This window comes from Notamacropus eugenii, chromosome 6, assembly GCF_028372415.1.
Source record: "Notamacropus eugenii isolate mMacEug1 chromosome 6, mMacEug1.pri_v2, whole genome shotgun sequence".
Taxonomy (NCBI): Eukaryota; Metazoa; Chordata; class Mammalia; order Diprotodontia; family Macropodidae; genus Notamacropus; species Notamacropus eugenii.
Window position 1 is genome coordinate 259302379 of NC_092877.1, and position 21653 is coordinate 259324031.

Here is a 21653-nt window from a genome sequence, read left to right on the forward strand (position 1 = left end):
ACCACTCCCATCAAGACCCTTCCTAGGTCTATCTGTATTCACCCCAGGGTGCCCCTATCAAGACCTCTGGATTGCCCCACCTGGCAACCCAAGCCCTCCATCGTCTGATATCCCTTGATTGCCTCCAGCTGTTTCCAACCCTTGACCAGTCACCCTAATCCCACTGAGGTTCTCCTTGGACTTCTCAAAATCCTCCCTAAACCTGTCCTCCCATCACCCTAAACTATCAGACCACCCCCAGATTCCTCCTATAGTTCCATCTTGCCTCTGTGAAGGCGCTCAGATTCAATCCAGCTCAGACTATGTCTAGCTGAGATTCTATCTGGCTCACTTGTGAATACAAGCCTTACAAATGCTTAGGCTTCTTAAGAGCCAACCCAAGATGGAGAATCTTTAATAAACTTTGTTTTTCTTTGGCTTTAAGAAGGCTTGAGTCAAATTCATTCGAGTAGGACCCGACATGTTGGTATTTTGGGGTCTCCAGCACCCCTAAACCTCATCAATGCTATTTGAATTTATCAATCACATTTAGATTTCCAATGTGTTTTCATTTTGAAAAGCCAGTACTCAATTTGACCTTGAGCATCCCCACTTCTATTTCAAACTTTCCACATTAAACAATCAAATTCTAATGCATTTATATAGGCAGAAGAAAGAGTAAAAAGTTCCACATGTCCTACCTCTGGGTATTTTTGTTTCCTTCAGCGTTAACTTTGATGATGTTATCAAGATCTTGTTTTCTTTAAACAAAAAGAGAGGCTCCAGTTAGGATGGTGAGATGGAATGCTATTCAGAAATACGAATAATGCCTTGATTTAAGAAATAGTAAATAAAAAACAGTATATAAATTTGGAAATATTGAGTATCAGGGAATATCATGACAGAACATCTAAAACTGGATTCTTTTAAAATAAAGTGTCTCATAAAAAAATGAGTAATATGATTCCCCCCTTTTAGCTTCAGGACAAATAATGACAATTACCTATTAATTTATTATGCAAGGATTTGTTTAAACAATTTTAAAATTTCTTATTTAACAAAAACAACTTTATTCAAAGATATAGGTCTTCTGTTGAACCCAAAATGGGCATTGCAAAAATAATCATTCTTTGCTATATGGAGATATAGCAAATCACTATTCTAAAAAGTAGATACAATTAACTATTCCATTTTGAAATAAAAAGGATGTTATTTTAAAATGATTGGTCTTATTAAGCTCCTCATTCTCACTCAACTCTCTTCACCACAGGGTAGGGCAAGGTCCTTATTATAATGACAAAGGAAAAGAAAGGAGAATTTACATTGTACTCCATTTCCTTCTCATTACCTACCCTACCTACTAGAGTACTCCCCAGATCTTAAGACCTCCAAAGACCATGCTCTAGGTTAATTCCCTTGGAAGACTTAACTCTGTCATCTCTGGAGTTCCTGCCCTGCCTTGTCCTGCTCTATCTTGGTTCGTGAGCTCTTGAGGTTCATTATATCTAACGAGTCCCAGCCACACATCATATTTTACCTCCAGGATATCTTACTGCCTTTCGTACCTTCCTTACTCTACCCTCACACTTTCTACCTCCAGGACCTTAGCCAAATATGCCATTTCTACTGGAAAAGATGTGTCAAAAACTCCCCTCTGACTCCACTTGTTATCCCTATGGCTTTTGAAACCAAAATACCTTTCTCTGACCACCATTGCCATGTATCTACCTGTGTATTTATCTATCTATCTATCTATCTATCTATCTATCTATCTATCTATCTATCTGTCTGTGTCTCTCTAGCTATATCTATATAAACACATACATATATGTTTATATATGTATATATAAATATATGCACATACCTATGTATATATATCTACATACACATGTACAATATATAAATATATACCATATAAATATGTGTGTATGTAGATATATATACATACGTACACACATATACATCTGTCTGTGTGTGTAGATAGATAGCGAGATAGATAGGTAGATAGTCTTCTCTCATTAGAATATGATCTCTCAGATTTTGTTTCTATTTCTAGTATTTAGCATAGAATTTAGCACATAGCAAGCCAATATGATAAGTGATTTCATTTGTCACTGACGGTAAGATACTTAATTCATCTTATATAGCAGGAGACCACAGACACCCATGCATAGAGGTATTATTTAGTTCCATAAGGAATGTGATCTAGGCATGAGTAGAGAAAGCAGCAAAAGATATGTAGTGTAGGTTTTCCAGTATTGCAGCCACATTGATGCTACCTAGAAAATGCAAAAAGCTTTCCCCTAACTATAGAGACCATTCTCATCCCTGAAGAACATCAAAGGTCTAGCCTCTAGTACTCTAAAAAAGACCAAATCAGTCCCCAAATCTGAGTGATACTATTCCCAAAAGCCAATTATTATATGCCACATGATTTATAATAATAGCTAACATTTATCTAACTCTTTAAGGTTTACAAAGTGCTTTGCAATTATTATCTCACCTGATACTATGACTCCTAAAGTTAATACATCTCACTTAACAAAAGTAGGCTCCAGCTAGAGATAGTTGGCTAATATTATTAATCATGAGTACAATTAAAGTTTTTAAGTTTAGAAATGCCCCTAAAAAGCCAATTTCATTTTTCCTTTGATCATCCCATAGAGGCAAGGAGTCTTACCCAGGGATATTTTCATTCTGACTGGGTTTCACTTTGATGAGATTATCCAGAGCTTGATCTCTTAAAAAAAGAAAAGGAAAGTGATTTTAATTAAGCATCCCAGTACTAAATAGGTATTTGGGGTTTTTTTGTTTGTTTTATTTTTAAAGAGATGGTGTATGGAATATCATTCTGGGACTCATCATCACAGAATCTCCAAATTGGAATGTATTCAGAAGTCATCTAGAACTACCAGACTTGAATCTATGATATCCCCAACAAGGGATCAACTAGCCCTTCCTGGTTGTGAAACCTGTAATGAGGGTCACACTACATTACCTCCTAGAACAGTCTATCACCCTTTAGATGGTCCCAATTGTTAGGGAATTTTTATTACCAAGAACCTAAATTACCCTCTTTTGCAACTTCCACATTGTTCCTAGCATTGCCTTCTGAAGCCAGGTAGAACAAGTCTAAATCCCTCTTTCAAGTGAGAGCCCTTCGCATATACAAATGTAGCCATCATATCCTCCTGAAGTTTTTTCTTCAGGCTACACATTCTCAGTCCCTTTAAGTGATCTTCAAATGTGCTACTTCCTGAATGAGGTCTTTTCTGACTCACTCCCCCCACCTAGGAGTGACCCCAAGAAATTATTTTATGCTTACTATATGTATATAAATGGGTGTGGATATGTGTGTGTTATATGCATGTACACATATATGTGTATATTTATATCTAAATCTATTTAATTTATTTATGGCCAACACCCAGGCAGGAGGAAGATTTAAGCTGCCTTTTAAGATCTCAAAAGACCAAGAAAACATTGTATATAGTAACAGCTATATTGTTGTAAGAACAACTTTCAATAAATAAGTCATTTTGACTACCATAAATACTCAGATTAACAATGAAGGACATATGAAGAAAGATGCTATCTGCATCCAGAGAAAGTTGATAAATGGAAGTATGTATAGAATAATTTTACATATGTATGTGTGTATATATGTATTTATGTATATACATACACATACACACATACACCTATTTGTATCTAATGGTAGTCATCCCAGTGGGGAGGCAGGAGTGGGGAACACAAGGAAGAGAAAAAGAAATTTACATGAAAATTTTATTATATATTTAAATAGAATAGTAAGTTGTACATAATAGATCTGCAGTTCCCTGTGCAATAATAGTATTTTATCATACTATGTCACAGATATGCTTATTTTATTCCATAAATTAAAAATAAAATAAATTTTTAAAAATTAAAATTTTTTTTAAAGGCCATGTATTAAAAAAAAAAAGAAAAGAAAGAAAAGAAAACTCAGACAGGAGGAGGCCCCATTCTTTATACAAGCTTGTCTAGGAGATCATGAGCTCATGGCTGGAAACCTCCCCCATACACTCTTTAGAATTCAGAGAGTTATCTTACACTAAGCTGACAAAAAGGAAAAGTCTGAAGGGTGAATCCAATTAAATGACTTCACTTTAGCCATCAGGAAGCAGGGGGATAAGGGAGGGAGGAAAAAAATAATATACATGAGAACTATTATATATTTAAAAGGAATATGGTGCACATAATAGATTATGTGTGATCTTAGTATACTATGTTATGGAAATGTTTGCTTCATTCCATAAATTGAAAAGAAAAACATTAAAAAAGAAAAGATAGGAAGGGTCAAATTTTGAAAAGTTTTAAAAGTAAACAGAAGATTTTGTATTTTAAACAATAGGGAGCCACTGGAATTTTGCGTGCGTGTGCATGTGTGTGTGTGTGTGTGTGTGTGTGTGTGTGTGTGTGTGTGTGTGTGTGTGTGTGTGTATGAGTAAATGACATGGTCGGACCTAGACTTCAGAAAAATCAATTTGGCAACTGAATGAAAGATGGATTAGAGGGGGGAGGGGTTTGAGTAATGAGACAAATAAGAAGGCTATTGCGAGCTCAGGTGAGAAGTGATGAGTACCTGTACTAGGATGGTGGCTATATGAGTGGAGAGAAGGGGGCATATACAAGAGATGCTGTAATGCTGTTGTCTTGGCAACAGATTGTGTATGTTCACTAAGTGCATGTGAGGAATCTAGGATAGAGATAATAACAATAATAATTATAAGTATAATAAGAGCTAATATTTATACAGCTTATAATATGTGCCAGGTACTTTGTAAACATTTTACAAATACTATCTCATTGAAGGACTGGGTGGTTGGGAGAATGGTGGCATCCTTGATATTAATAGGGAAGTGTGGTAAAAGGGAAGGATTTTGGGGGAAACAGAATGAGTTCCACATTGGACTTTTTGAGTTTCAGATGCCTTTGGAACATCAAGTTAGGGATGTCTAAAAGGCAGCTGTAATGGAAGCTTAGGAGAGAGGTAAGGGCTGGATATGGAAACCTTCACAGAGATGATTGTTTAACCTATGAGAGCTAATGATTCGATGACAAAAACCTTGTTTACATAAATTGATCATGGACTACTGTAGATATTAAATTGTGGATCAAAAATAGGAATATGACATGGAAATCCGAGGTCTGTTAAAAGACAAATTCTCACACTATTACGCAGATCACATGTAAATATGGGAAAAATTGCCCTGGGTTAAGGTGTGTCCCACCCGCTCTTACCCTTTTTCATTTTTATCTGTCTTGGCATTCACTTTGATGATGCTGTCAAAGTCTTGGCTTCTTTAATAAATATTTTTTGAAAAAAATCAAATTAGTGATGTGACATATAACAAGCTCTTAGCTCAACATTAACTCCAAATATCCAACCCCTAAAGTAGCACTAGATGCTCCTAGGACTAAATTAATCACTGAAAGCTTTTGACTTGATTATGGTAACCATTGTTGATAATGATGTCAAGTTAAAGCCCTCCTATTGAATAGGTCTCAGTTTGAAATTAACACTCAGCAATATCCATTTTAAAAACATAAAATTCCATTAAGCCTTACTCTAAATAAAACTACCAAGGTCTTAGATTCTTTATTAAGCATAAGCTATTCAAAAAAGTTTCAAGAACCATATCTTCCATACTAACTTCAAACAGCAATAAGCATAATAATTTGTTGTTGTTCAGTTGTTTTAGTCATCTCCAATTCTTTGTGACCCCATTTGGGGTTTTCTTGGCAAAGTTACTGGAGTGGTTTGCCATTTCCTTCTTCAACTCATTTTACTTATAGGAAACCAAGACAAACAGGGTTAAGTGACTTGCCCAGGGTCTCAAAGCTAGTGTCTGAGGTCAGATTTGAACTCAGGTCTTCCTATCTCTAGGCTTAATACTCTATTCACAATGCCACCTAACTGCCTCAGTTGTTATTACATGGCCTTATTTAATATGCATTATATATGCAATACCTGGCATGTCTATCTAGCTTTATGTACCAAAAGAAAGAATAATCATAGCTAAGAGAAACAGTAGTATTGAGAATTCCTAAAGTCCTTCTATCAATGTAAGTCAGCACTTTTCTTTGTTGCTTAAATAGTCTTAAAATTTGCCTGGAGTCCTTAAGGGTTAAGTGACTTCCCCAGGGTCATACATTCAATATTTGGCAGGACTTGAGCCCAAATCTTCCTGGCTCTGAGGTTGAATTTTTTCCCCCCATTATACTTCCTCCTTCCTTCCTCCTTTCCTCCCTTCCTTCCCTACTTCCCTCTCTCTCCTTCCCTTCCCCCTTCCCTTTCTTCCTTCCTCTTTCCCTCTCTCCCTTTCTTCTTTCCTCCCTCCATCCCTCCCTAACTTCATACTTTTTTCTCCCTCCTCCTTCCCTTTGTCCACATAGGCAGTCATACCCTTATCTATCAGTACTTTGCCCAAAGGAATATAAATTTTGATTGTTTAAACTTATCAAGATATCTTGGGGTCTATGGTCTAGATTTCATTTTTATGGACCATGCCTTAAATCCAAATCACTCTGGCTGTCACTGACTGGCCAACAATGGATCCCAGTCCAAGCTTCACTTGACCTAGGAAATAATCTCAACAAATGAGGAGTCTTACTTTTTGCCATTTCTGTCTGCTGTGTGATTCACTTTAATGAGGTTTTCAAGTCCTTGGTTTCTTTAAAGAATCAAGAAAAAAAATTAGTCAAAGTAGGGTTATTACATCTATTGTCTTTTGTCAGTAGCATTCAGAAGAGCCTCTTGACCCATTAAGTGATCAGATGTGTTCAGAGCCACAATAAGTCAGAGATAATTCATATTTTTCCTTGAGGTGTCAAAATTTAGAGGGTGTTTACAGTACCTGTAACCCTCTAGCTGGTTGAAACCACTGAAATTAATATCAAGCAAGATTAATTAGTATAAATAGGAAGCTACCAGATGACATGCTTACTTTGCCCAGTATCTGTACTCTAGGTGGTTCTTGGCATGTCCCTGCCTTGAAGGGGCCTCCTTAGCAGAGGCTTCCATGTATACCAGTCGCCATTGAGTCAATATCCCTGTCCAGCAGTCTCTGTCTTTCTCTAACTTTATGATTTCTCTCTGTTCTCCCTATCCCCAGTTGCTTCCCCTAAACCTCTTCTGCAGTGTTGTTCTGATTGCCTATGAGTGCTCCCCAAATCAAAAAGTCCTATTGTCCTTTGAAATAGTTTTTCATTGAGTTATCTTTGTTGTTCACTGTGTAGAACTGGCAACAGGTGTTAGTCTAAATATGCTGGGCTAAAAATTTCCTCCTCCAGCAACTAATATTCAGCAATTCAAATGAATTAATTTAGAAACAAATTCCCCACCAAGCCTTACCCTTTATCATCTTTGTCTTTACAAGGAGTCACATTGATGAGTTTATCAAGGTTTTGACTTCTAAATTTAAACATGAAAATAATTCAAATCAGTGATGGGATATGAAAATATCTATGATTTTATAATTGAATGTTTTCAAAAATTCAGAAAAAGATATTTCTTATGAATAGTTCAAGTGTGCCAATATTAAATGGCTAAGTAGAAACTGAAGTTTTTGTGTCCATCATGACTGAACTTTGATAAGTAAAAAACCTCATATTTTTCTATGTAAATTTTTATGCCAAATGACAGAATCTTCATATGTCTAATGCTTAAAAACACAGTTAATATAAAAGATAATCCCACTAAATCCTATTATTAATTCTTACCCTTTGCCATTTTCATCAATGCTGGCCTTCACTTTGATCATATTGTCAAGATTTTCATTTCTTTAAATATAAAAAATAAAAGTGATTTCATTCATTCAACAAATATTTGTCAGACATTAACTACATAAGAGGAACTTTACTAAGGAATAGTTATTGCATTAAATTTTCTATTACTTATCACTTGTTACTTTGTCCATGACATATTTTATTCCTTAAACTTTACACTTTTCATTGACACATGGGAACTGAATGAAGTGACTAATTCCTATTCCAAGTCCCACTAAATATCATGTCATTTCAGACTACCTCACTTCCTTCATCTCTCCATACTGCCAACTGTGTTACATCCAAGATTTATATATCTCCCTTTTTATGTGCTTTTTCTCTTCTTATCATATTCCTGCAATGTCTTCCTCTCTCAACTCAACAAATATTTTCCCTTGTCATTTGAATTCTTGCGATCTGATTCCTCCCATAAACTTTGCTGAACTATCAATAGAAGATAGGTTAACCCTGTCTTATCTGAAAACAAAATTACCTTAACAAGCTATTTTCTTTCCATTAGACAAAATTTATCTTTAACTCAGTTTGTACTTCTATTTAATGTAATTGTGATAGATCCTTTTAACTTTTGTACAAATGCAAAATGCACTTGTTCATGTTTGTGTGTGTGTGTGGGGGGGGGTTGTTTGTTTTTTTACATTGTCTCCACCCTCATTAAGGGCTTTAATTCCTGGAGATGGAGACAAACTGTGTTTGTCATGGTCAATTTGAACACAAATAGTACTGCAGTGTCCCTAGGTTGGTACTTAAGAAAAGTTTTTAAAAGACAGTTATGACAGCAACAACTATGATGATAAAATTGTCCTGTGCTTAGTAACTAGTAAAAATACAAATCAATAGTCAACATGAAAAATACCAAATTAATAGAAAACTCATCAATTCTTACCCTTTGCCATTTTTGTCAGTTCTGGGGTTCACTTTAATGAGATTATCAAGCTCCTGATTTCTTTAAACATGAAAAAAATAATAAAAAATACATTATTGGCTACTGTTCATTGTATCAATTCACAATCTAGGATATTAATTATGTCATATTAAGTAATAACCATTTACCGACCACTTTATTCAGGGTTCTGGTGGGGTTGGAAGGGGTATAAAGTGATAAAAGAAGTGCGGCTTTAGAGTTGGAAGGGACTCTAAATTAAAGAACATCACTTCCAACTTCAAGATGAGTAAATAGAAACTTGGAAAGTTTGAGTGGCATGCCACAGGTCTTAAAAATATGTTAGAGATCTAGGAATAGAGCCTACCTTTCCTAAATTCCTTCCCAGAACTAATTAAACCATATATTTAGAGCTGGAAGAGACCTCGGAGGTTATATAGTTCAACTCCTTAATTGTTCAGATAAGAAACTTCAGGCCAAAGAGGCAAAACTTCATTTCACCTAAGAACAGATGACTTGCCCAAGGGTTACATAGGTAATAAATAAATAAATAATGTGGAATTTGATGTCAGGTCCTCAGACTCCACAGTGTTCTTCCCATTGCCTCTCTTTCTTTGCCCTTAAGGAGTTTAGAGACATGGTTGAGAATACTATAAGATGCATATGTGACATGACAGGACCAATTACAAAGTCAATCAATCAATAAACCTTTTTAAGCACCTACTATGTGCTAGTCACTGTGCTAAGCGCTGGGGATTCAAAAATAGACAAGACAGTTGCAATGTAAACAACCAAAAAAAAATGGTACATGGGGATCCAAACACACAATACAAGAAAAATAGTTCACTAAATAGCTTGTAGAGTAAAGGAGTGATCAACAGCAGTGTGTGTATGGGGTAGGGGAGGTTGTTCTGATCAGAAAAATGCCTAATAGGTGCTAACCACATTTAGTTCACTGGACTGACCCATTAGTGTTCAACATATGTAGCTAATACCTAGTTTGCATGGATTTATAGTCCAAGGAGATCAAATATTGACCTAGATAGCTACAATATACATTATCATATAAGCAGGTTAAAAAAGGAAGTGCCATATGAGATCTAAGAAGGAAAGCTTGTAAAGAAACATAATTCCTTTTGTAAATTACACCTCAAATAAATGAATAACTCTTTTAGATCTATGCTATCTATTCCAGGAAACAAAATTCCCTTCTAATTAAAGACTACAGGACTAAAATAACCTGTCTGGACAATAATATATCCAAATTAAGAGATAAATCAAGTCTTACTTTTTATCAGTTTGTTCTGCCTTAGGATTTGTTCTGAAAATACCATCCAAGCCTTGGTTCCTTTAAATATAAGCATAAACACATGAATACACACACACACACACACACACACACACACATGCATAAATCAGGCTGGAGTCAATGGTAGTATTTCATTTGGCACTTAATTTGGTAATAGCATTAAATTCAAAACAGAGATTAAATCCAGTTTGGAATAAATGGCCCAACTGGCAATTTCTAAAGACCAAGGTATTGCAAACCTTGAATGTGTTGAGTTTCAGACTGAAGCCCAAGAAGGTGGTCATTTATTCCAAGTCCCACTGCTAATTAGTAGCAGAGCTGGAACTAGAATCCAAATCTACTAATTAATTGTTAATCCCTAACCCAATACTGTATTTGTTTGCTTTGCTTTTACTGTAACTGCCTCTGTGTTTTGGTTAACATTTTTAAAGTTTGCTTTGCACTTTTCTTATTCATTCATTCTAATTCTGTATGCTAAAAGTTATTTTAGCACATTTGTGCTAAACACTTGTAGGTTAACACTGAACACAAGTTAAATTATTCACTACTGCCTCTTATCAGATTTTTTTGTCACACAACATTTAGTGTAAGAGATACAGAATCAAGAAATAATACTCAAAACAGTTGCAATAATATAAGTCATAATGAGGCTAAGAGGCAGCTGAACTCAGATTAATTGCAATAACCAATCTTCATACCAGTGGATGGAGAAAACACATTTCCCTTTTTTTAGAAGGGAGATTACCAGGTCACCAATGATAGATTTAGCACTGGAGGTCTTATACATCATTTGACTCAACTTCTTAACTTAGAAATGAAGAAAAGGTGTCCCCCAAAGGTGGAATCACTAGCCCAAGGTCATGCAGGCAATAAATATCAGAGGTTGGGGGACTATAGGTATGGAATATTACATATGCTATCATTGTTGTTTTACTGATCAATTTTGTTTAACAGTTTTATTTTGTTATATGGGAAGATTCTATAGGTAGAGCATATGATGGAAAATTCCCAAAGTATAAAAAGCAAATGGCTTAAACAAACTTCAATTAAAATAAAAAAAACCAAAATAGGCAGATTATACTTATCAGAATAATAAGTGTTGCTTTGGCAGAGTCTGATCTACAGTGGCAACAGTGCTCATTTACCAAACCAAGCCAAATATATAAGTCAATGGGAAGAGATATTTTCAGTCTTCACTTTCAACTCCATAGCAATAAATGAACAAATACAGTAACAAAACAAAGAAAAATCTACCCTTAGTAACCCTAGATTTTTTTAAAGCTACATACACGCTTTTGATATTCAGAATCAATAGCTCTTATTAGATTTTTGCATACATGACTTCTATTAAAATATTTGGAGGTTGCTTTTCTCAGATCTAGTACATTTCCCATTTTACTGACACACAAATCTCATATTAAAAGCCACAAAGGTTTCCTTTTGAAAAACAAGCTCTTTTAAATTTTACCTATTTATGTTTTTGTTCATTTTGATGAGATTATCCAGGTCTTGACTTCTTGGAAAAAAAAGAAATCCACCATCAGTGAAAACCTACCCAACATCAAACTAGGTCTAATTGTGAATTCAATTTGTAGAAACTATTCAATCAATTTATGTTCTATAAATGAAAAATTCCAACAAAGAACATAACACTTTAGATTATCCAGATGACCCTTTGAAAAGGTAATTACAATAAGTAAACAATGGCAATTCTCTCTCTTGTCTAAATCAAAATCTTCTTTCTATGGATATGAAAGGTTCTCATAATAAGGTAACCACAATGAAGAATTATTTTACCTTTACTCATCACCCCTAAGGATTTTCTATGAAGGTAAGTGGAAGCAGAGAGAAAGTAAATTGATATTTTAGTTTCTTTAGCTGGGAAAGCATCTTAATATAGAACACTTTAGAGTACTAATAGTAAGAAGTCTCCAAAAGTAGTTGGGAAAATTCTGGCCTGAGAAGACTGAATAACTGTCTTCTCTCTTAGAACTGGCATTGGCTCCAGGAAATTCAACTTAGATTCACACTAACTTCAGGCAGGAAGCAAGGAGTTAATGTTAAAGGCACTTTCAAGAACTTAAAATTTAAAAAAAAATTTATTATCTGACAATAAATTATTTGACAAATACTAAATAAAACAATTCCTTTCACAGACAGCAGAACAGAAAAGGAGAATAGTTCATAGAATTGCAGATCTCATTGGCAAGTTTGGTTTTATATTTAAGGATATAAGTTCAATATGTAGCTTTCAAAACTGTCCTGTTTGCCTAGACTTCTTTCTGCTTTTCCTTCTTTTCTCTGTTCTTTATTAAAAAAAGAAAATTGCCTCCATCACCTGTTTTTCTTTCCTTTTCTTATTTTGTTTCTCTCTCCTTCTTAAATCTCTCTCCCAAAGTGGAAGGAAAGAAGAAAGAAAGGGAGGGAGGGATGGAAGGAGTAGGGAATAAAGGAAGGAGGAAGAAGGAGAAAAGGAAGGAAGAAAAAATGAGGAAAGAAAGGAAGGAGGAAGGGAGGAATATGGAAAGAAGGGAAAAGGGAGAAAGGGAGAAGGGATAGAACAAGGAATGGAGGAAAGAAGGAGGGAAAAGAAGAAGGAATGGATAGAAGAAGGAAGGAGGTAAGAAGGAATGAAAAAAGGGAGGTCTAAATGATTTAAACTATGGGGAACAGCCGGTGACCATTACATCCAATAGCAAAAGGCAGCAGTCATTTCTTATATCCCTCACTGCTCTTGTCTGCTATCACCATTCAAGGGACTAAAGGGGATTATTCCCTCTAAACCTTGATCTTTTAGGCCCAAAGCTTTTCCTCTTACTCTTGTTTCATATTCTTTCTCTTCAGTGAGTCATCATATTATTTACAGCTAAGAATGCAAGAAACTTCTTTACTAAAACATAAAAAATTAAGAAATCTTGGAATTTTTCTTTTTTTTTCTTTTTTAATAAATCTGATGTTTCCTCCATGTAGAAGACTCCTTACTAACCCAGATTGGCAAATATTCTGCCACTTGCAGTTTTAGCAAGATGCCTGGCACACTTAAATATTTGTTGACTGGCGGATTTGGAGATTTTTCTAGGGCAGTTAGTTTAAGTGGCTTGTCTTGAATCACAGAGTTGCCATATTTCAGAGATAAGACTCGAATCCAGGTCATCCTGACTCCTGGGTCAGTCCTCTATCCACTATTTCACACTTTTCTACAAGCTACATTAAGATAGGCAAATCATATAGAGAAAGCATCTTTTTTTCATGAGGAGCAGCATTTTCAACATTTGTTGATTGTTCTGCGGCTTCATCCAGTGGTGTGCTGGAGCCATTCTGAGCTGACTTGTAAAAATCAATGGCTAAATTTTCAATGCGAGTATTTATACCTCCGAAATGGGCAAATACTACAAACCAGAGCTTGATGTATTATTTTGTTGATCATCCAGACTTTAGAAAGTGATGAGGAAAATGTTAATAATGTAGACTAAAAGAGTATTGTCAGAACATCAGATTGGAGGAGAAGAGGGGAAAAATCCATTGCTAAACATTTACCAGCGCTCTCGGACTTTTCTACTTCAAGACCTTTAAACTCTGCCTCTTAGCAACCAGTTCTCATAGAAAATAAAATCCTTTCTGATTGTTTCTCCAGAGGTAAATCTTAAATTAAGACTGAAGCTGCTTTCTCCTTGATACCAGGAGTGGACAGCTCTATACTGCGCAGGATCCCAAACCCAGAACGTTTTGAGCTAGTTCCCTTTCACTAGATGTCCAGCCTAGGTTAAAAAAAATCTAAAAATTCATGTTCTTTTCTTTTTCTCACATTTTATTAACAACTCATCCTCTATGGCTCTTCGTACCTATTTCTCTCACCCATCTTATCTGTCCTCTAACCATGGTTCACAATTGATTCCCCAAAGCACTATCAACACAAGTTGTCTCTCACATTTTTTAGTATTTTCTCCTTATCCCTCCTAATCCCCGATGATCATTTACATTAACAAAAATGTATATGTATAAAGTAGCATTCACTTATCATAAGTATTGCTTTCAGACCAAGGAACTGCATATAAATGTAATGGGGGTAGTGGGTTTCATCATAGTTGTCTCCCAGGGTTGATATTGACTAAGGAGATATCCAGGGGCTCTTTAAGCCCCTTCACTTCTATGTTTGCCCAATTGTTCTTGCACTAGAAAGGTGCCTGGTACAATAGTATAACAGTCTAAGTAAGATCCTTTCATGCCTTTGACAATATGGTAATTTGGAAACTGCCTTAGAATTGAATCATTTAAAGTGTATTATTTGTTCAATGGTGGGATTGATGACTGAAAATAAACAAAAGAAGAGACAAAGTTACTGCCCCTGTCATAAATTTGATTACCACTGTATGCTTGTTCAGGACAAATGATATCCATTCTCCTGACACACTGCTCCATTGTTATTTTGCCTTACTTTAAATTCTGCTAGCTAACCTCTAAATTGTTGAATCTTTCTGTGTCAGCTGGGGAAAGATGAAACATCGAAGCTTATAAATCTTACCCCTTGTACTTTCTGACTATGTGGCTGTACGTTCTGACAAGACTGCCATGATATCTCTCTCTGTGTCTGTCTCTCTGTCTTTCCTTCCCTCTCTCTCTTTCTCTCTGTCTCAAAATAAAAATGGGACATGACTGAAACAATTGAACAACAACATAGATCATGATGGAACATTAATTAATTAATTATTAAGCAAAATGATTTTTGTGCTCTGAGTAAAGAAATAGAAGAAAATGAGAAAGAGTATGGAACAGAGTGGCTAGACCTATGGCCTCAATGGTAAGCTGGGGCCAGGTTATAGAATCATAGAATCTTCTCATTTTACAGATAAGGAAACTGAAACAGAGAAATTAGGTGACTTTCCCCAGGTAACACAGTGAACAAATATCTGAGACAGGATTTGAACTTAAACCTTCCTTATTCCAAGTCCAGTATCCTATCTCATGGAAAGTCTTAAAGACATGGCTGATAAGTCTGAACTGTTTTCCATAGGCAACAGAGGCATTGGAAGGATTCTAAGAAAGGTAATGATGTCCCTAAAGCTTTACTTTAGGGACAGTAATGTGGTAGATATGTAGAGTGGATTACAGCAGGCCAGGCAAGAGACAATGAGAGCTTTGGATAGTGGACCAAACTAGAGTAAACACTGAAATTTTTTTTCCCTCTGACTTTTCTTTTGCTGGACTCCATGCAGGCCTCCCATCACCTTTCTATTAAAACAAAATTATCTGGGAAAAAGTACAATAAAATTGAATACTTTGCACCTTTTAAAAAATTATTTACACTTTAGTTTACATTCAAAAAGTGGGTTTTGAAAGTCACCCAAGTCTCACAAGTAGGCCATTCATACACTGTCTCAGTTGATCATTTCATTTAGTTTATTTCAGTTCTATGTTAGTGGTCAATCTTGTTTGGCTCTCTGTACAGTCTCTGCACTCTGTTTGGAACTTGATTCAGAGATAACACACTGAAGTCAGGTCTAGAGATGGATATTTCTGCTTATATTTGAGGTTGTGAGGGTTGGCTTTCAAAAAAATTTTTGAAGTCATGGGAATGTCTAAAATCATAAAAAAAGAGTGTTTAGAGAAAGTAACACAAGTCTAATTAGCATCTATTTAAGGTCAAATGCCAATTTCATCTAATATGGAGACTTTTTATTGGGAGAGAAATGCTTTCCTTCAGAATAATTTACCATGAGAGGCACTGGAATTTTGATCATAATAGAAACTCTAAAAATAACAGGTTAAACATGCTTTCACTAAGCATTAAGGGAAAATAAAAAACTAATGGATTCCAAAGATCTTACCCTTTGTCATTTTTACTAGCATCCACTCTGATGATGTCATCCAGATCTTGTTTTCTTTAAATAATGTAAAATCAGAATAGATTAGCAATAGGTAGGTCACCATATGATTGAACTAAAACCATTCAATTGTTCTCAGTGAGTTAAAATGACTTTATTAAGGAATGATTTAGATGAATGAAATAAACCATTCCTTATATTGAAAACCATTTCAATTATCAGGATCTTAGTTTTAATTCTCTGGGTCTTTGTATGACAAGGGGGTTGAGTGAGATGATCTCAAGGGTGCCTTCTAGATATAACATTCCCTGACCACATCAATTCTATATTTTCAATGAAAATCAGCTCTGGTGCTTCTCTGTGGTCCAACAGTGACCTTTAGTTTCTTAAAAATTCCACTAGACAAAGGTAAGTTTTGTCATGGTGGAATGACTTCATCTGAAGAAGAGAGAAGGCCATGAGGCTGGCCAACTGAAATGATCATTTAGAGTTCCTACCAAGAGACTTGAATTTTTATACCTTTTATTGTTTATTTTAAGTCAATGGAAGTGCTTTTGGCCACAGTAATTCAGAAAATCATCTATGGGTTGCAATGTACACCATAGGAATAAATTTCCAAACCAATGATGTCATAGATCCATTTGAATATTTGAGAATGTATGGAGGAATTAAGGGGTTATAATTTGTATCATTTGAAGGAATCTGATAACATCATAGCTCTTTTAAAATTATGAATTCTATACCAGACCTCCTGTAGTGGTAGTTATAGCTAGGTTTTAGAACTGCTGTCTAGTGCTCACTGAAATAACACCACTATTCATAAAACTTACATGGAAAAAAACGAACATGGTATTAAAACAGATTTCATGTCCATGCAAATATAGAATTGTGGACACAGGATTTTATACTGGAGCTAAATATCATTTAATTGTACATGCAAACAATGTATTGTTTGACTTTCTGGGCCTCCAAATGGAAAAAGAGGAACCTATATCAATCATTATTCAATAAAGTTCTAGCAAAAAAGCATTGAAAAAAGTCAAAATGGTCTTATATTTTAAGTACAGTTACTAAATTAAGCATGAAATGGGAATTGGCAAATCTAAAATGCAGACTTCTAGTTTCTCTTAACAATTTATGATCAAAGATTATCTTTGGTCTTTTCCTATATGTTTGCCTGGCCTCCTTATACTTCCTTACTGACTCTCAAGAAACCATCTTCAACAATTATTTTTCCTCCAGAGGCTATCTCTTAATTACAAAATTTCCTTTACATGTTCTTTCATTTAAATTACCTTGCTGTGATTAAAGCAATTTCAAATATGCAAGTTGTTCTAATTTCATTTTAAGGATACTGGTGAAGGAATGGATATCTTAAAATAGGCAATGAAGCTAGACAACGTCATGTGAAATGTAATTCCTTCCATATAAAAGTAAATTCACTGACCTATGGATATGGTAGGTTACCCCCTACAAAATAGATTGGACAAATTCCCAGGATGCCAGGCTACCAAGTGGGATTTCTAGGGGCACCAGAGTAGCTAACAGAAATGCTTTGGTGGGAAGTTAGTGGATGCTTTCTCTAGGCATCACAGTCTGGTTTGAATGAAGCAGTATAGTAGTAGTTGGCATGGTGTCCCTGTTGACTTACCTATTATCCTGTTGTGCCTGTGGAGGTGATGGAACTGGAGAATAAGGCCTTGGAAGAGTTAGAGGCAGAGCAGTTGGTTCCCTTTAAAACAAAAAGAAATCATTTCATTATGCAAAAATGATAATTTTCTAAGGCCAGGAATTGTACAACCTAAATAGAAATGTAATCCATAATCTAATCCAATGATGCTCACCAGCACATGTGAACTTCACTCCATTTACAATGTGTAGGAGAACATGGGTAAGAATCCATAATAGACAGAGCTTAGAAGGAATGAAATACTAAGATTACGGAAGGTGAAAAAATTCAGTTTGACTTTTTAAAGCTACTTTACTTCAATTTCACGGGCAACACACCCTTTAAATAGTTGAATACTTCATGAGGATTCTTTCCTAAAGCCTTGGCATACCAACCTAGTAGCCCATAAACATGATAAGTAGCACTCAGTCCTCAGTATATAAGCTTCTTTTGTAATTAAGTTAGCTCCTCCAGGCTGGTAGAAAAATAGCAGCAAATATATTCAGTTCACTGGCTCTCAAGGTAAAGATGAGCGAATATTCCTAACAAAATCTCTGCCTAAACGCTATCAATACAGGATGCAAATAAATATTGCAAGGTGAAACCTTTGGATAATACATTAGAATAATATTAAGACTAGCATGGTGCAGTGGATAAGAGTGCTAGCCTTAAAACAACGAAAACATTTGAGTTTGAAGCCTGCCTTGGATACAGATTAACTGGGTGACCTTAGGCCAGTCATCAAGTTTCCCTCTGCTATTAGTTTCTTTCTCTGCAAATGTATAAATAAAAATAGTACCTACTTCCCAGGGCTATTGCGAGGATCAAGAGATAATCTTCATAAAGTTCTCTATATGAGCTATTATTATTATCTGAACCCCAGGACAGTATAATTACATAACTACAGAAGATGGGTTTATTTTATCTATGAGTGAAGCCAGGGTCATATTAAGGGCCTCTGAATACATATGATATAGAGGGGCAGGTATTCGTCTGGAGACTAGAAGTTTTTAAATTCATTCTCATAAAGTTGGTTTTACCTATTGATGACCTATATAGTAATTAAGTATTTAGATGATGATCTGAGGTGTACCAAGACTTTTGCCCCTACGTATCGCCATTCCCAGCAGTCATGGGAAGAACGTGTGTAATTTCATCATTAAAGATTTATGTTCTTTGGTTAGAGCCTGGCCTTCTTTTAAAAATGTAAATGTTTCTGAGTAGGATGTTTATTTAAAAAGCCATTTTCAACCTTTAACACTTTGACATGAGTTCAACAGTTCCCTATGTGCCTGGCACATAGGAGGTGCTGAATAAAGTCATATTCATTGATTGAATTAATTTATCAATGAAAGTTCAGAGATTATCAGCTAACTGGTAAGAGGAAGTGGAGGGTGACTAGGGAGTGGTTGCTAGTACCACTAATTAGTAAGGGGAGAAGATGAGTAACTCAGATGACAAGAAGAGTTCCCAAAGGGGAGATAATAAGGTGACCTACTTTGCCTCGCACTATACCTAGTGCAAGGTATAAAAGGATTTATTCCAATCTTCATCTGTTAAATTTTCACTATTTGAAACAGACTACATTCTCTACAAAGTGATCTAAACACTGATGATAAGTGTAGGAAGAGAGAGAATCCCAGAGGAAAGGATACTATGGGGAGGGACTTAGGAAAATGGCTCTGGGATGGAGCCAAAAATACCCAGGATAGAAACAATGGGTGTACAGAGTTGAGAAGGGGGGAAAAGAAAGGTTGATGGAGAAGTGAAATTTTATTCTGCACTCGGATGCATTTTCACCCCTGCTGGGATAGAGGCCAGTCAATGCCAGGTTCATTTCAACCCACCTCAAAGGGGCCTTCATTTCCATCTATGTGCTGACAAGCACAGATGACAAAATTGAGGAAGTCCAGAGCCAACTGCGAGGGCTCATTTATGCCCTGCCAAGAGCACAACATGCTGCCAAGCACGGGCGATTTAAATGCAAAAGCAAAAGAGGAAGCTGTTGCTCTGAATGTTTTCAAGAGACAGGAAGAGAGAGGTACTCATGTAGAATGTTCCTCGCAGACAAATGCTTTGAGAAGCCTCCTTTCTTTGTGAACATCAACTTCCCCACCAAGACAGACCCAGGGAATTCTCTAGAATTACAGCTTCTTGACTAGAGTTGGGCAGAAAACTAAATAAAGAGAACTGGTCTAACTGAGCTTTTTACAATGTTCAAAAACAGAAGGGTGAGCCTGATTTTAAAGAAAGACAGAAAATGAACTAAAAAATCATGGTGATTTTGGTGAAAATACTTCTTATTCATTTATCTTAAGCTGTTGAATGATATTGCCTTGCCTTGGTGACTTCTTTGACCATGATATCAAGAGATGGATGGCTATATAAAATGGCTAATTTGATAAAGGATTTTTTTTTGATATTTACTGTAGCAGAGGGCTGGATTAAACCAGACCTGACTGGATCTCTACTAATGAATTATTCTTTCAGTGTTCAGTTCTTATCATTTTGGTATTCAGTTGGTTCAGTCATGACTGTGTCTTTGTAACCTCATGTAATACGTTATCCACTGCACAACCTACTGCTCATCTTATTATATTCATCTTCAATTTTCAGCAAAAAAGAGTTATTTTTTTCCCATCAGATTAGCATCTTTTCAAAGTTTTGCCTTTCTATCAATATAAGGTACTTAGCAACATTTGTTTGATTAATAGACACTTTCAAGGTATTTTTATAAAATCTATTTATAACAAAAAAAAGTCTGTATCTATTATCTGATAGTACCAAGTACCATGGGAACTATAAAAGATAAAAGCATAGTCTAGTCTTTCAAGAAGTTTGTAATAAGGTTGGAGAGACAAAACATTACAATGTCTAAGAAATCATAATGTCTAAGCTATAATAAAGCCCAGCCAGCTAAATGCCAATGTTATATAAAGGCTATAAAAGTCAAAGTAATAATTGATATGTGTTAACCAATCTCTCTTGGATAACCTTCCTTTTCTGAGTTTTTGTGACAGCGTTGTCTCTTCGTTTTCCTCCTACCTATCTGCATACTCTTCATTCTCCTTTGATAGATCATCATCTTTGTCAGGGCAGGTAGGTGATGCAAAGGATAGAGCCCTGTGCTTAGAGTCAAATTCTGCCTCGGACATTATTAACAGTGTGACCCTGGACAAGTTACTTAGCCTTATTTGCTTCAGTTTCCTCATCTGTAAAATGAGATGGAGAAGGAAATGGCAAAGCACTCCCAGTGTCTTTGCCAAGAAAACCCCAAACGGGGTCATGAAAAGTCAGACATGACTGAAACAAGTTATCAGCAATGATCTATTTGTGTTATTGTTTTTCCTTGAGTTTTTTGCCTGGCATCTGGGATGAAGAATAGGGAGAGGAAATTAGCATAGTAGAGAGGGAGCTAGCACACACATGCTCATGCACACACACACACACAAACACACACACCAACTCCAAAAGTGAAAGGGAAGGTGTAGAGTGGATTTCCACTGCCCTTGTCTGCTAGGTGAAAAACCTCTATCCCTGGAATAAGGGGAAGAAGACATTGTTTTCTAAATAAAGGCATAAAGATCACCCTTTCTCAGTTTTTTATAAAGGACTAATTTAACCTTTTATAGTACAACTTTTGGCTAACCAACCATGTCATCCCATAATAATGATTTGATTCTCATGGAAATCGTATTCCCTATAATGCTGTTTCACCTAGCATCATGGTTTTATAGAACCAGTTAATGGCATTAAATAGGAAATACAATAATATTAAGGACTCCCAGACTCCATGTTGGATTACTTGGGGCTTTTCAGATTGGAAAAATAGTCATTGACTACTAAATTATTTTAAGGCTTTTTGACAAGTTGGCAAGAAAAGTCATGTGTTATTAAAAACCTCATACTCATAAGCCCTTTTGGAAACCTATCAGGCAGGAGAACTTGTCATCAGAAGCAGGGTTTCTTTTTCATAATAAAACTATATTAAGAATTTTCTCAATATGCAGATCAACTGTTATTTTGCCTTGTTCATGCAAAAATCAGAGAAATTCAGTTCTTTCCATCTGTCTGAGTTCCTCTCAGAAAGGCCAATAAACTGAAGTTCAAATATCAGAAACGACATTGCTCATTATTGTTAAATAATTGAGGGCAAAAGCCTAT

The 21653-nt window shown here is 35.6% G+C and overlaps 1 protein-coding gene across 10 annotated transcripts in view; it reads right to left on the bottom strand.

Moving 5' to 3' along the window:
* Positions 1-21653, bottom strand: part of SCEL (sciellin) — a 143240-nt gene that overhangs the window by 47292 nt on the left and 74295 nt on the right. For 9 of the 10 annotated variants that reach the window (XM_072622178.1, XM_072622181.1, XM_072622177.1 and 6 more), the window contains 11 exons: positions 17472-17552; positions 15824-15877; positions 11467-11514; positions 9978-10037; positions 8693-8752; positions 7744-7803; positions 7376-7435; positions 6636-6695; positions 5263-5322; positions 2660-2719; positions 681-740 (listed from right to left, as the gene is read on the bottom strand). In XM_072622178.1, coding sequence (XP_072478279.1) covers positions 681-740; positions 2660-2719; positions 5263-5322; positions 6636-6695; positions 7376-7435; positions 7744-7803; positions 8693-8752; positions 9978-10037; positions 11467-11514; positions 15824-15877; positions 17472-17552 — 663 coding nt within the window. The remainder of the gene's footprint in view (positions 1-680; positions 741-2659; positions 2720-5262; positions 5323-6635; positions 6696-7375; positions 7436-7743; positions 7804-8692; positions 8753-9977; positions 10038-11466; positions 11515-15823; positions 15878-17471; positions 17553-21653) is intronic. The other variant, XM_072622176.1, reaches the window with a different exon arrangement.